The following is a 14,695-nucleotide window of genomic DNA, read 5'->3' as shown; positions in this document are numbered from 1 at the left end:
ACATGAGAAATAAATGAAGGTGTCTCAACTTAAATAGATCATGTTTTACCGCACCTGGGATCTACATCCAAACCACGCACGTACCCTATTTTCTGTCCATAGGCCAAGGCAAGAAGTTAGTTCCGTTAGATAGAAAAAATAGTGTCCATTCAGAACGATGTTGAAGTCTAGAAGGATGTATTAAACTGGAAATATTTATTCTTATCTTCTTTGTTGTACGGTTTGAGTCTTTAAATTTCCAAAACCCTTTTTATGACTAGTCGCAGTTATAGGAGAGTGAAAATAACTCAATATATCTGTTATCATACACTTCCTTGGTGAGAAGTTTAGTTTTTTGCTGTTGAGAAAATTCAGGGAAATTCATACGCTCAAATAAAATCATTTTCTTCAAAAGAGAAATAGCCTTCATCAACTTTTCTCCGAATCATCATCTGAAATGTATAAAGCCTATTCTGTGTAACTCCAAGAGTCCAGTATAGTAATAACTGGGGATGCTTAAATACTCAGTCATATGACTACATAAATAAAACATATCTCTATAAACAAAATATATAGAGGACATTCACCAAAATGGTTTGTACGGAGATGATTATATGACTGTACATTTTGAATATATGACCTAAACAGTATACACTCATAACCGTTGTCTGTAAGTGTGTTTGTCCTTTATTTTAGACAAACATATTTATATATACATATCCAAAATAAAGAAACTTTCTCAGAAGAGACGGCGAAGGGTGACCAATGTTTTGACCCTTAGTCACACGTTGGTTAATGCTCGAGTTCGTAGGTCAGGTAGAAAATATAGCGTATAAAGTTAAATACCTTAAAAAATGATGTAATGCTAGTAACTGATATAGTGTTTTGACTGTACTTTATTTGAGAAAAAGAAATAATGTATTCGTTTATATAAAACAGAGAAACGAAACACAAAATCGATTTCAATATATTTTACGTTTCTTACGATAAATGACAAAATAATACATATATTTTCTTTCACGTTTTATAAGTACGGTATGTTTACAATCCAAATAAACTTTACATTAATTCTGATAATAACAAGCGGATTTTGTATGCTGATGGGCTTAATAGTTAGTAAAACAAAATTTTTGTTCGTGCACTTTATATAACAAGATACAAAGTTGAATGAAATTCTAAGTATTTGATTTTACATTAAGAAATTACTTTTTAATTTTAAACTATTACAATCTTGTTTTGATCTAGAACTCACATATTTGTCGTTTAAGTATAAGTTTACAAACAAAAATCTATACATGGTCTAACTTCTTGAGGGTAATAACGTCCATCTTATAATTTGAACTAAGTTCTTCAATTTTATCTGAGGGACAATTTCCTCTGATAAACTGACAACGTGGTAACCTTTGATATTTACAAATGACACAAACTGAAATATGCATGAATTACCAAACTTAAATTAAATGTGTGGGACCTTAGTGGTAGATCCCAAGTGCTTTCGAACATGATTTATATACATTTATACAGCGTATGAATCGATTTAAGTCAAATATACAGTTTATTTTCATTGCGTACTGCAATGTGTATCAGAATTAGAAATCTGTGCACATAAAATAAAATAAAGAGGTGATATTATTAACTTTTTATTGATCCGAAGAAAACTAGTTGATAACAACAAAGACCTCTAATGATAAAATGACTACCAATGCAGTAGCAATACAAAGAATGAAGGACCATCTTGAAAAGAAATAAAGAAACCAAAATCCACCTGTATATGTAACACAGGTATTTTTAGTGTTAACAAAGACTATTGATAAGTCTGTAACATGATACATTGAAAATTGTTTTTTGTTTTTCTTAATAAGAGGAATGCCAACATGGTGATTGGTATTCCCCAAGATATTTTAGACAATTAGCGTGTTGAGTGTGTAATTGTTAAGATATTGAATGTCAGTGTAATCAATTATAATGGAAAGGTTACATGAACAAAACACTTGCCCTTTTTCTGTTAAAAAGGTATCGTAAAATAAACCTATCACTAATGCTAGAAAATCAAAAGTGACCATTGTCGTGTGATTGTCAATGACCTCAACATACAGCATTTGAAATATTCATCTAATATATAACCACAATATTTCGAAACATTATAACACAATATATTTAAAATAATAATAAAATATGAGCATGTTATGAAATCTCACATTTTTTTCCACATTTATGTAAATATCATAAATTAGTAATCAACAGAAGTTTCATTTTGAAAATTGTTCTAAGCCAACCGAAACTTTTTTAACTACTAATAGTATTTCTGACACAGTACGTGAGAATTGTTTGCCGACCGGATGATAATACAAACATTTGTAATTTATAATAAACAAAGATTTATGAAGAAGAGGTGTGTGATTTCATGCTATAATGATGTTTAAACGTATCTATTATATAGTAAAATGTAAGCTGTGATTTCTTTTAAATAGTGGATAACATTATATTTGTTAAAATTCTAAGGATGTTCGTTAAACAATGGTAATTAAATATAGACATTGATCATATGTGGAAGTGTCGTGTCCATCCTTGTGAAGCTCGTTCAAGATAAAATTACCTCGTAATCTGTGTAAAATTTAATATTTTGTGAAACATAAAGACAAACTATTAAAAGTGTAAGATTTAATTAAAACATGATATTGTCATTTAAAGGGTGATTTACGTATACATTATCAGAAAATGTAATTAACTAATGAATTAGTGTGAAGATTCCTTTTTACGATGATTTAATAATAAATAAAGTAAACTAATAAATTAATGTTAATATTTTAAGACGATATAATTATAAATCATTTACTTCAGTAGTAAATTAGTTATACAAACCGATTGAATATAGTCATTTTGAAACACGTATCATGTGCGTCATATTGGTCTGTCTGGTATCGAACTCTAATTTCAACTCTTTGGAAACTATGTCGTCATGATCACCTGTCATGGCGGTCTACCAACGCCTTCATAGCAACACGCCCTCTAATGACAATTTGTAGGACTGTGACTTCAATATATTTGTTGACATACCTGTTCCCTCCCCCCATCTCCTCCTTCCTTGAGACAGCCAATCAATATGAAGCAGCATTCTTTAGAAGTGAAAGTACAAAAATAACTGCTTCGGAATCATAGTTCGAGCAGACAACTTCTAGGCCACGCCGGTCTACTAATAATATGTAGATGGGTTCATCGCATAACTGTGTAGTTTATATAACGAATTATTCAAAGAGATACATAATGATATGTTCGTAGAGAGACAAGTAACAATTTATAAAAAAAAAGTCTGTTCATAGAAAAACACGGATTAATTTGTGTAATGCGATACCCGTAGAGGGCCATTTTAATTTAAACATAATGACGTACTTGTAGAGAGAGACTTGAATCAAGTATATAGTAATTTGATTGTGCGTGGGCGCATAATCATTATAGAATGTGCACTTTTAAAAATCAATTTATTTAAAATAAGTGTAATTCAATGGTAGTAAAACCAACTTCAATGTTTAAAATGTTTTTACGTAACATAAAAGGGTTTATACCTTTCATTGAACTTTTAGAAGTGTTGGAGTCATAAAAGTTTAAATTTTTTTCAATTCTTTTAGTTAAGAATATGGAAAATAGTTGGAGCTAGATGTCTCGCCTATATACTTGGTACCAATATGGGCTGCCTCTTCCATTTCACGGATTGTTTGGACATTACTGATACATATTTTACCGTATGAGGTTATTTGGTTGATGTTCACGTGGAGTAGGAGGGTTGTCTTTAAGCAGGTCATGCTGAATGTGATTGGTCTATCAGTAGTCATGTTGTTTGCGAAGACCGTTTAGGCTTGTCGAAGAAAGTAACTGGAGGCTTAAGACAGACTTACGAACAGTCCTGTCTGTTGTAAACTTTGATTTAGTTTTCGCTTTTCAGATATCAGGACGTACATTTCATTATGCTTTGATTTAATTTCAAGTTTTATTTAAGTCTCTTTGCTATAACTCAGTTTACATTACTTCTATTGATTTGTATTTAGTTATACCTCATCCCGTTTAATGTCGTATAACGCAATTTAAATTGTTTGTGTGCTGTTTATAAATACATTATTTTATTTAGCTAAATCCTGCCTCGTATTCATTAATTTGAACAAAGTCGGCTACGTATCCCATTCGCCAACCAAGTTCTCTGTAATATCCTTTTATGACTCAATACTTATTATGAAACGAAGGAAAAACGCTATTCCTATTGTTAAAAAGAAATATCAGTTTGACCTCTTTGTTAATAAAATACTGCACACAGAGAAATATTTTAAGAGTTAGACTTCACTGAATTACTTAGCCCTAGCGAAAGTCACGTACTTACAATTACAGTCGTACTGATTCAATCTGTGGCAAATGTTATTTTCATCCATTATTTGTAAAGTCGACTTTTAGTCTCTCTCTCTATATATATATACACACACAAGGATAACGGTATAGTGTATATTTCTCTCACTTTATTTATGGAGTTATCCCTGTTAACTAGTTACAATTTGAACACTAATGCGTATTCTTATATTTCTCATCCAGAAATACCACAGTAAGACGTTTTCAAACCTATTCTAATAGATTTCCTTGTCAAGAAAAGTTATTCGAAAACAACAATGCACATTTTATTTACTTCAAAAATGTAATTATGTTGTAGATATTTTCTCACTATTTTAATATATTAAAGTCTTTATTTGATTTAATATTTCAGTACGAAGTTATTTTTAGGTTTTTCGAAACATGTATTATCGCTTCGTCTAGATTAAATTTGCTGATAAATCAGTTTTGTAAACACCTTAATATTAAAACATCAGATAGAAGAACATTTTGCTGAGGTAACGTTAATTAAATAATCTCTGCCATATTAAATTTTCCTGATTCATTCTTTACAAATACTTATAGTTTTAATGGTCAAGTTCCCATCATGCACCTCGAACCTTCTGTACTCTCTGTCATCTGTACAACTCGTGCAATATCGGAAATTAATCAACCAGGGCTCAGCTACACCTGGTGAGATCGATAAGTACTCCATAAAAGAGGTTACATCATGGTCAAAGTCGCTATGTTGCAGTACTCCCTCTAGTGATAATGGGGGCAGTAAATTTGAATTTCTTGATAAACGCTGTACTTTATTGGTTTTTCTACCATATAAAGGAAAAATAGTTTTAAGTTCTTTTATCTTATTTCTTTACTGTTTATTTTGTTTCTTATATATAATATTCAATATAAACAACAGCTAAAATTCTGCCATTTACGACAAATCTCTAACATCCCTTTGGTTTTCACTTTTTACAGATGATTCTACGGCTAAAGATGATCAGTCCATTTAGTTTAATGATATGATGATAGCTTAACATAATCGTAATTGTTTTCAATGTTGTTGATTAAATATTAAATTGTGTAAATCTGTATTTACGAAAATCACACATCTTTTCTCTTTCATTGTCGTAACCGTTTTGAAAAAGTATGTTATGTTTTAGCTATTTCTAGACAGAATATCAGAAGTGTTTGAAAACATACTCTATAGCATATGATGTACCGTTTAAAAATCTTAAAAAGTATTGTTATGTTTTAACTATTTCTAGACAGAATATCAGAAGTGTTTGAAAACATACTCTATAGATGTACATAAAATGATGTTACGTTTTAAAATCTTAAACAGAATATTGTTATGTTTTAACTATTTCTAGGTTATGTTTTAACTATTTCTAGGCCGGGCCCTCGCTGGTACAGCTGCAAGTCTACGAATTTATAACGCTAAAATCAGGGGTTCGATTTCCCTCGGTGGACTCAGCAAATAACCCAATGTGGCTTTGCTATAAGATAAACACACATTTCTTGGCAGAATATCAGAGGTGGTTAGAAACACATGCTCGAGCGTATGATATACACTTTAATATATGTGTGTTGAAACGAACAAAACGAACGCTTGGAAATTGCCTTTTACTCTTCAAATATTTGTTTCATGCAATTTGAAAACAACCTAAAGAATTTCAAATACCCCTAGAATCTTGTAACATTTGTATTTGTACACAAACTCTGTTCTTGTTGCTAATCTCTTTGTTTCTTCTTATGATTTTAATCTATAAATTCAACAAGTAGAATCGTTTAACCGTGATTTTAATTGTGAAGCACATTTTCAAAATGTGTTTTCAAAAAGAGATATGCTAATTTTTTTAAACATTCTTCTTTAAGAATTTATATTTTTCTCTCATGAAAACAGCCACCTGCTGTCAATGTTTAATTATCTTTATAAATGCTTTCGTTTCTCAATTTTCTTCAAAGCGCTTGTGTTACCTACTGTGAACTAATATTCTGTACGTGACAGTTCAACCTTTATAACACGAAAAAAAAATCTTGAATGTTAAGTTTAGAAGGGAAAGTTGAATAGCTTGAAAGACTCTTTTGGACTGAAAAATATAAGAATTTTACTACTTAAGGAATATTTCACACCTGACGTAACACATACTCTGTCCAATGGAAGTCGAACTATCGATTTAGCTAAAAATGTATTAAACTTCAGATCACAGTTGGTGTTGTTATAGGTGTTAGTGTTAGGTTCAAGAAGTCAGTTTAACACAAAACTACAATACCTTATAACTCGAGCACATTCGAAAGGTAGACCTTCTTTGTGAGGGAAAACTGTGAATCTGGTACCAAGTTTGACCCCTTAAAATTCCTCGGATTATAAATTTTTAAAGATTTGTGTTACATAATCCTTTAGTGGTCATTTATAGGGTTTGTCATTATCGTAGCTGTTATTAGTCAAGTTATAGCTGCTAAAACATCACACTAATTGTGTTCTATGTTTTATTTCCTTACTTGCGGTCGTATTAGTCATTTATGTATTTTATTACTTTATACGACTTTATACTAGTCACGTTATGTATATTATTACCGTGTGTGAGTTTATACTGGTTGTATTATGGATATCATTAATGTACAAACAAATGTAATCGTCCCGAGTGACGGAAAAAGCTTAAATATCTTATCCGTTTAAAATTATTTCACTTACATTAAAAAGGTTAATTGTGTTCCATTCAGAGCCAAAGCTTTGATCTACTTAAACCGCCCACAGCGAAAAGTGATCGTTGAATATTTCAGTCATGCCAAGAGACTCAACAATAACATGCAATAACATTTTTATTGTTTAAGATACGTCACATTTTTAAGAATGAATGATAATGTAATTAATTCCTAACAGTTTATTGTTGAATATTCTGCTTGTTAAATAATATTTGTTTTCAATATTACTCATGTCAGTTTCCCGTTTATTTCAAAAGTGAATGTGGAGCTTTGCCCGTGTGCGCAGCGTTTCAAACGGGACACTGACGAACGCTCAGACAGACACCAGGGCTAGTAATGTATGTGAGATGTGAGATGTAATATTATGAATATTATTCATGTATGTCAGTGTATACTTGTCATGTTATGGATATTATTACTGTATGTGAGTTTGTACTGGTAGCGTTATAGATTCTATTACCGTATATGGGTTTGTACTGGTCATGTTATGGATATTTATACAATATTCTCTGTGTTTTGTTTGTTTTTTGAATTTCGCGCAAAGCTACTCGAGGGCTATCTGCGCTAGCCATCCCAAATTTAGCAGCGTAAGACTAGAGGGAAGGCAGCTAGTCATCACCACCCACCGCCAACTCTTGGGCTACTCTTTTACTAACGAATAGTGGAATTGAAAGTTACATTATGACGTCCTCACGTCTGAAAGGGCGAGCATGTTTGGTGCCACCGGGATTCGAACCCACAATCCTCGGATTACGAGTCGAATGCCTTAACCCACCTGATGATTCCGTGCCAACTTTATGTGAGTTTATACTGTTTGTACTGGTTGTAAATGATACCATTACAAGGTATCTCGGTGAAATCGTCCTTTCTTCACTTTGAACAGGCCCGGCATGGCCAAGCGTGTTAAGGCGTGCGACTCGTAATCTGAGGGTCGTGGGTTCGCGTCCCCATCGCGCCAAGCGTGTTAAGGCGTGCGACTCGTAATCTGAGGGTCGCGGGTTCGCATCCCCATCGCGCCAAACATGCTCGCTCTTTCACCCCTGAGGGCGTTATAATGTTACGGTCAATCCCTCTATTCGTTGGTAAAAGAGTAGCCCAAGAGTTGGCGGTGGGTGGTGATGACTAGCTGCCTTCCCTCTAGTCTTGCACTGTTAAATTAGGGACGGCTAGCACACATAGCCCTCGAGTAGCTTTGTGCGAAATTTCAAAACAAACAAACAAAAACACTTTGAACAACTTTCAAGTAAACTTAGAAGATTTAAGACAAAACAATTAATAACAAAACAACAATGAAACACAAGTCGAGAGTCTTCCTTACTTTTACATTGTTACGTTGTGCTGCAACAATAGTATTTTTAATTTATTTTTAAAAATCAATTTCCACTAGAAGTTTATGATATAATATGGACTAATAATCATCTTGAGCACATGATTTGTGTATTTTGTTGCCACTGGTTTCAGTATAACATATTGTTGTTTTCAATTAAGCGCAAAGCTACTCAATGGGTTATCTGTGCTCTGCCCACCACGGGTATCGAAACCCGGTTTTTAGCGTTGTAAGTCCGCAGACATACCGCTGAGCCACTGGGGGCAGTTTAACATATAATAATGCTATAGCTCTGCTATGTTATAGTATTCTTAAAGATAAAGTAATAATTGAGCTCCTAATACAATTTAAGTAAATTCATTATTTATTTTTAGATATTAAGTATAAAAGTTTATAAGAGGAACATCAACAATAAAACTGTCTTTGTTTTATTTATTTATTATTTCGATAGAGTCCTCTAGAACTGCCTCGGTCGCTTAACGAAGAAATTGTCGCCATTATTACACCTCTACTAGAACGTACCACGCCATCACCAGAAATATGCGACTTCTTATGTCGGGTGAATACACCATCTTTTGCTTTGATTTATGATTTTACAAAAATGTGATACCATTAGTGTTTTATCTTTAAACAAGCTAAATAATTTTACTGATTTAAAAAAAAAACAGTTTGCGTTAGGCCTCGTTTGAATTATAATTACAGATAATTTATAATTATTTTTTTAGTTTAATGAATGATGAAGTTTGCTTTTATTTTTTTAACCCACGAGAAACATGACTAAAATCTACAATACATAGTGTCAACTCTGGAGTCTATTGTTGTATTCTTTAGAAGGTTATGGTTGTGGCTTTTATTTCTATAGCAAACATTTTGTTAGCAGAAAGAAAGTCCACATCAGTAAAGTGATACTCAACACACCAACGAAAAATAAGTTTTAATCTTTAGCGTATTATTTTTGCTCGTATTTCAGCTGATGAGTTGCCTACTTTGTAAACTGATGTGAACAGTGTACTCTGTTGAAAGTTATGTTCTTACCACGTGATGATGCAAGCACGTGAAGGGCTAAGAGATATTCGCATTTCTTCGAATATGTATTTACTAATACAGTTGGATGAATTCTAAAGAAAACATGGCCACCTTTCTAGTAGTAACAACTATAAATGGACACTTATCAATACCAGAAGTAGTCAAACTTATAACACAAAAAATGTTGTTTTTGTTTAATTACATACTCAACGTTTCATCTTACAGCTTCCTCGGAGACACAAAACGAAACGTTGAGTGTCTAATTAAATAAAAACATTTTTTGTGTTGTAAGGTCGTTTATTTCTAGTGTTAATACGTCTTCTATATACTAACATGGACTACAGAAATTATGTGAAAAGATTCGCACTGTTTTACACTATTTGAATAAGTTAACTTGAAATTGACTGTTTCTTTTATGCACAATAATATATAAACAGAAAGTCTTTTTTCAACCCATCTGATAAAGCCAAGTGAACATACAAGTAAAACAGAAAGAGAGTGTGTGTCAATCAGGGAAAGGCAAAAATAAAACATTACTTAAAAGTATACCTTTTTAAATAACCTAGGTACTTCATATCCGAGTTTTGAATGATATATATATGTTACAGATTTGGTGTTATGAAAAATATAAAAATTGGCCAAAGCAAGTTTTACCATTGAATAATTGGTATTTTAAACAGAGACAACAAATGTTTTTATCTAAAAGCAGTGTTAGGTTTTCAATTATTATTTTTTTACTAATATTTTTGCGATTTTCTTTAACATGTAACATCCTTTTCTTATTTTTGTCTATCTTTTATTCATGTTTATACAATGCAGCACTGTCAAGAAAAACCACGTTCGTACGTTGTAATGGAGCTTTTCACACCCGTAGTTCATAGAATTCTTAAACACACTTTGGTAAGATATTTTTGTGAGTGTTTTAAATATGTGTGCAAATGGTGCAAACGATTTGGTGAAAAAGCAAGTGTTAATATAAAACAGACTTTATCTCAATTACAATGTAAAATATGTCACAGTTCCAACAAAATCGATCAGTTTTGCCGGAATAGAGTGATACTACTATATCATACATGATATATTTGAGTTTTCTGCTTGCAATAATACGTTTGTTCAAAAATTTGGACTACATCATACAGGTTTGTGCTTTATTGAGTAAGTTGTACGATTGATAATTCTGTGATCAAAATTAATTTCGTAAATTATCTTTATTACTGAATAAGAAATTGTGTGAAAAAAATATAACAGTGTTTCTAATGAATTTAATATGATGAACAAGATATTGTATATTTGTAGAAAACTGAAATAAACTTGTGAAACAGTTCTGAGGTTTACTAAAAATGTGTTCTTTTACAATCAAACTCTGATTTTTTATCAAAGGTTTCAAATAAGAAAGCTTTAATATAGCACTAGATTAGTAGAAATTGCTTTCAAAAAATAAAACCTTGGATTCCCTAAATATTTATCATAAATTTTATTTAGAATTTCTATTAAGTCCATGGTTGGTGTTTTTGAATATCTAACTTTTAATTTGCTTTATATAGGACTTTGGTAAATATCCCAAAACACGAATATTTGTTCAAGACTATATTCAAGCTTTGAATACCCAAAATGAAGGACTCACTGTTGTACGAAATTTTATAAATAGGTAAGAGAAATTCGAAATTTATTATATGCTCTAACTTTTTCATACTTATATGAATCACTGATTCATATTGAATCCGTGTGATACCACTCTGTGTATGTATTATAAAGGTGGAAGTTAATACTTTAGTCAAAGATGGTTGATAAGGTGCTGCTGACTAGCTGCCTTTGCTATGGTCAGTAGTTCAAAATTAGGGACAGTTACAGATAACATTAGTATCTTTGTTATAAATATAAAAATACATTTACAAAATTTTATAAATGCAAAGATTGCGTCAGTTATATTAAAACGGTTTTAGAGCCTCACCACGTCGTCACAGTCCCGTTGCCACGTCCGGTCATGCTTCCAATGATGGCCGCGCGTCTTGAAATAATCCTTCAGAATAGTTTCAGTTGCAAAAGACTTTGTATGTATATGTATGTTTTTTTCTTATAGCGAAACAACATCGGGTTATCTGCTGTGTCCACTGAGGCGAATCGAACCCCTGATTTTAGCGTTGTAAATCCGAATACTTACCGCTCTTCCAGAAGGAGACACAAGAGACTCTTCATTAAGGCTGTCATGCTCAATGTATACCATTCTTTCATGCATGTTTCCATAAACCATCTAATGAACAAGAAGAAAATTTTCAACATTCCGATCGCACAAAAATCCAGCGACTTGGCTAGTATGTCGTCGTATGGAAAAACATAAATAACTGTTTTATTCTTTAATTGACTGTGGTATGCGACGGCTGAACGTTTATGGAAGCAACGTATGTACACATAATTTGTGTCGCTTTTCAAGACAAAAATCTTTCTGGATTATTTTTTTTATTAGGTTTGTGGAATATGAACGGCTTTTGCCATCGATCTTTGCGTGCTTGGATTTTCTTCTTTATGAGACACCATACTTTGGTTAATATTTCTTGGGTGTGATACGTATATAGGTCTTTTACTGTATGGTTCTTGTTCCCAAAATTAATTGATATCATTTTTCTTTCACTATAATTAATTACAAGATATATCTCCGTCTCAAAATTTCTAAACTCTAACCTGATGACATATTTATGGTTTGAGTTTTGCTTCTGTAAGGCCGTTACTTACTCTTTTCAAAAACGATCAGTTTTCTGTGGCATTACCTACGTCACACCAAACACTGCTAAATGTAGTTCTGATATATACCGCTGTACCGCGACTTCATATCTTCTGCATTTGCTAACTGTTTTATGGTTTGTATATTTAAAATCGGTTTAATATAACGTACTCAACCATCTAATCTTATGATGACCTTATGTTATGATTCTCATGTTTTTTCTCAGAATATTTATTCCAGACTTTTATCGACGTCTCAATTTTGAACTTTTGACACGCTGTCATGAAGCTTTCGTAATTTCTAAAAATGCAACTACTAATTCTTGATGTTTCTCCTATACATAGGAGTATTATTCATATACAATATTATCTTCAGGGTCCAGAACTATTTCTATTGGTAAACTTTCACTTTTCTATTATCTTCTGTCTGATGCAACATCTATAAACAGAACATTTGTAATTTGATGTCATCTTTATCTTATGAAACAGTATCCACGGGCCATCAAGCACGTGTCCTCATCCACGAGTTCTCCCTAATTTAGTATCCGTATGCCTTGCTGCTGTTTATTCACTTTTTGAAGAACTGAAAAAGTAAGTATTCAACATTGTTTGTGTTGATGAACAATAAGATATATAGTATATTTAGTTATTTGGTAGTGGTTGCAGTTTGTTTGTTGAAAACAACAACAAATGGAGTTATAATTTTTCAAGGTTTTCACATTTCTGAGAACATCTAAAGCTTGACAACTATATTTTGCAATTTTTTCAAAACCAATTCTTCGTCATTCGCTATTTTCGTCGACAACACTAATGACTAATAGTTGAAGAGAAATACACACTTTTAGTTGATAGGATAATTCCACAGTTTGTTGAAATGAGTGTCATGTAAGCAAACGTACATATTTATAACTTTTTTTCACCACTCCTCTAATATCACTATAATTGTACATTGTTTATTGTTGCTGGTAGAGGCAACAAGATATTTTGATCAATACCAAATTCATCAGCTATGAAAAGACTGGATTTTATTGTTTTGTTTTTGTCCGAATATCAAATATAAATTACTTTTTATGTGGCTTGTCCAAAAAAATTATTTAAGTGGTGTATTATAATTTATTTTTTGTGAAAATTATAACACCAGTTACTATGTAACGACTTGTATGAAACGATTTTACATTAAAACTAATGAAATCGAGTGTTTTGGAATTCGCGTCTGGTTATTCACGTACCACTAAATAAACATTTGAATTGTATCTGTATGGAAAAGTTCTATTTTCCATTTCATCTCTGGTGAAAAAAAAATCTTTACTGTGTGTGTGTGTGTGTACATGTATAGATGTGTTTGTTTTTGAATTTCGCACAAATCTACTCGAGGGCTATCTGTGCTAGCCGTCCCTAATTTAGCAGTGTAAAACTAGAGGGAAGGCAGGTAGTCATCACCACCCACCGCCACCTCTTGGGCTACTCTTTTACCAACGAATAGTGGGATTGACCGTCACATTATAACGCCCTCAGGGATGAAAGGGCGAACATGTTTGGCGTGACCGGGATGCGAACCCGCGACCCTCAGATTACGAGTCGCACGCTTGGCCATGCCGGGCCACATGTATAGATATACAATCATTAAATAGTTGTCCCGCTGTATAATACCAAATACAGAATTCGATGAAATGTCATAACATTATTTAGGCCCGGCATGGCCAGATGATTAAGGCACTCAACTCGTAGTCCGAGGGTTGCGGGTTCCAATCCCTGCCACACCAAACATGCTCGCCCTTTCAGCCGTGAAGGCGTTATAATGTTACAGTCAATCCCACTATTCGTTGGAAAAAAGTAGCCCAAGAGTTGGCGATGGGTGGTGATGACTAGCTGCCTTCCCTCTAGTCTTACATTGCTAAATTAGGGACGGTTAGCGTAGATAGCCTTCGTGTAGCTTTGTGCGAAATTCAAAACAAACAAACAAACGTTATAACTCCACGCCATACTCTTTTTGTGATTTTTTAATATGCTTTTCTTAACTGTTTTATGGTACTGATGCCACTACTGCACATTTCTAGTTGACAGTGTTTTACATTATACCTCCACACTACTTCACACTTCTAGTTGACTGTTTTACAGTTGACAGTTTTACATTATACCTCCACACTACTACACACTTCTAGTTGACAGTTTTACGTTATACCTCCACACTACTAGTTGAGTGTTTTACATTATATATACCTCACACTTTTACGTTATACCTCCACACTACTAGTTGAGTGTTTTACATTATACCTCCACTATACTACACACTTCTAGTTGACAGTGTTTTACATTATACCTTCACACTACTACACACTTCTAGTTGACAGTGTTTTACATTATACCTTCACACTACTACACACTTCTAGTTGACAGTGTTTTACATTATACCTCCACTATCCTTCAGGTAATATTTTGTCCTTCAATTGTTTTTATAACTCCACACTCATCTCCCATTCACCTGTGGAATGACATTCTATGCTTTATTTGTTTTTCATGTCTAATTTATCCCGTTGATGTAACTGTTTACTTCCAATTGTTTATATTGTAGTTTTGATTTATTTT

General features: G+C 32.7%; 1 protein-coding gene across 5 annotated transcripts in view; it reads left to right on the top strand.

Annotated features, from left to right (window-relative positions):
* The window catches only part of LOC143230905 (C-Maf-inducing protein-like), a 142,210-nt gene that overhangs the window by 98,534 nt on the left and 28,981 nt on the right, over positions 1–14,695 (top strand). For all 5 annotated transcript variants that reach the window (XM_076465203.1, XM_076465204.1, XM_076465202.1 and 2 more), the window contains 4 exons: positions 8,817–8,924; positions 10,211–10,291; positions 10,936–11,039; positions 12,599–12,700. In XM_076465203.1, coding sequence (XP_076321318.1) covers positions 8,817–8,924; positions 10,211–10,291; positions 10,936–11,039; positions 12,599–12,700 — 395 coding nt within the window. The remainder of the gene's footprint in view (positions 1–8,816; positions 8,925–10,210; positions 10,292–10,935; positions 11,040–12,598; positions 12,701–14,695) is intronic.

Source organism: Tachypleus tridentatus, chromosome 10, assembly GCF_004210375.1.
Source record: "Tachypleus tridentatus isolate NWPU-2018 chromosome 10, ASM421037v1, whole genome shotgun sequence".
In the NCBI taxonomy this organism is placed as follows: domain Eukaryota; kingdom Metazoa; phylum Arthropoda; class Merostomata; order Xiphosura; family Limulidae; genus Tachypleus; species Tachypleus tridentatus.
The sequence above is the reverse complement of the archived record's forward strand: the minus strand, read 5'-3'. Positions and strand labels throughout refer to the sequence as shown.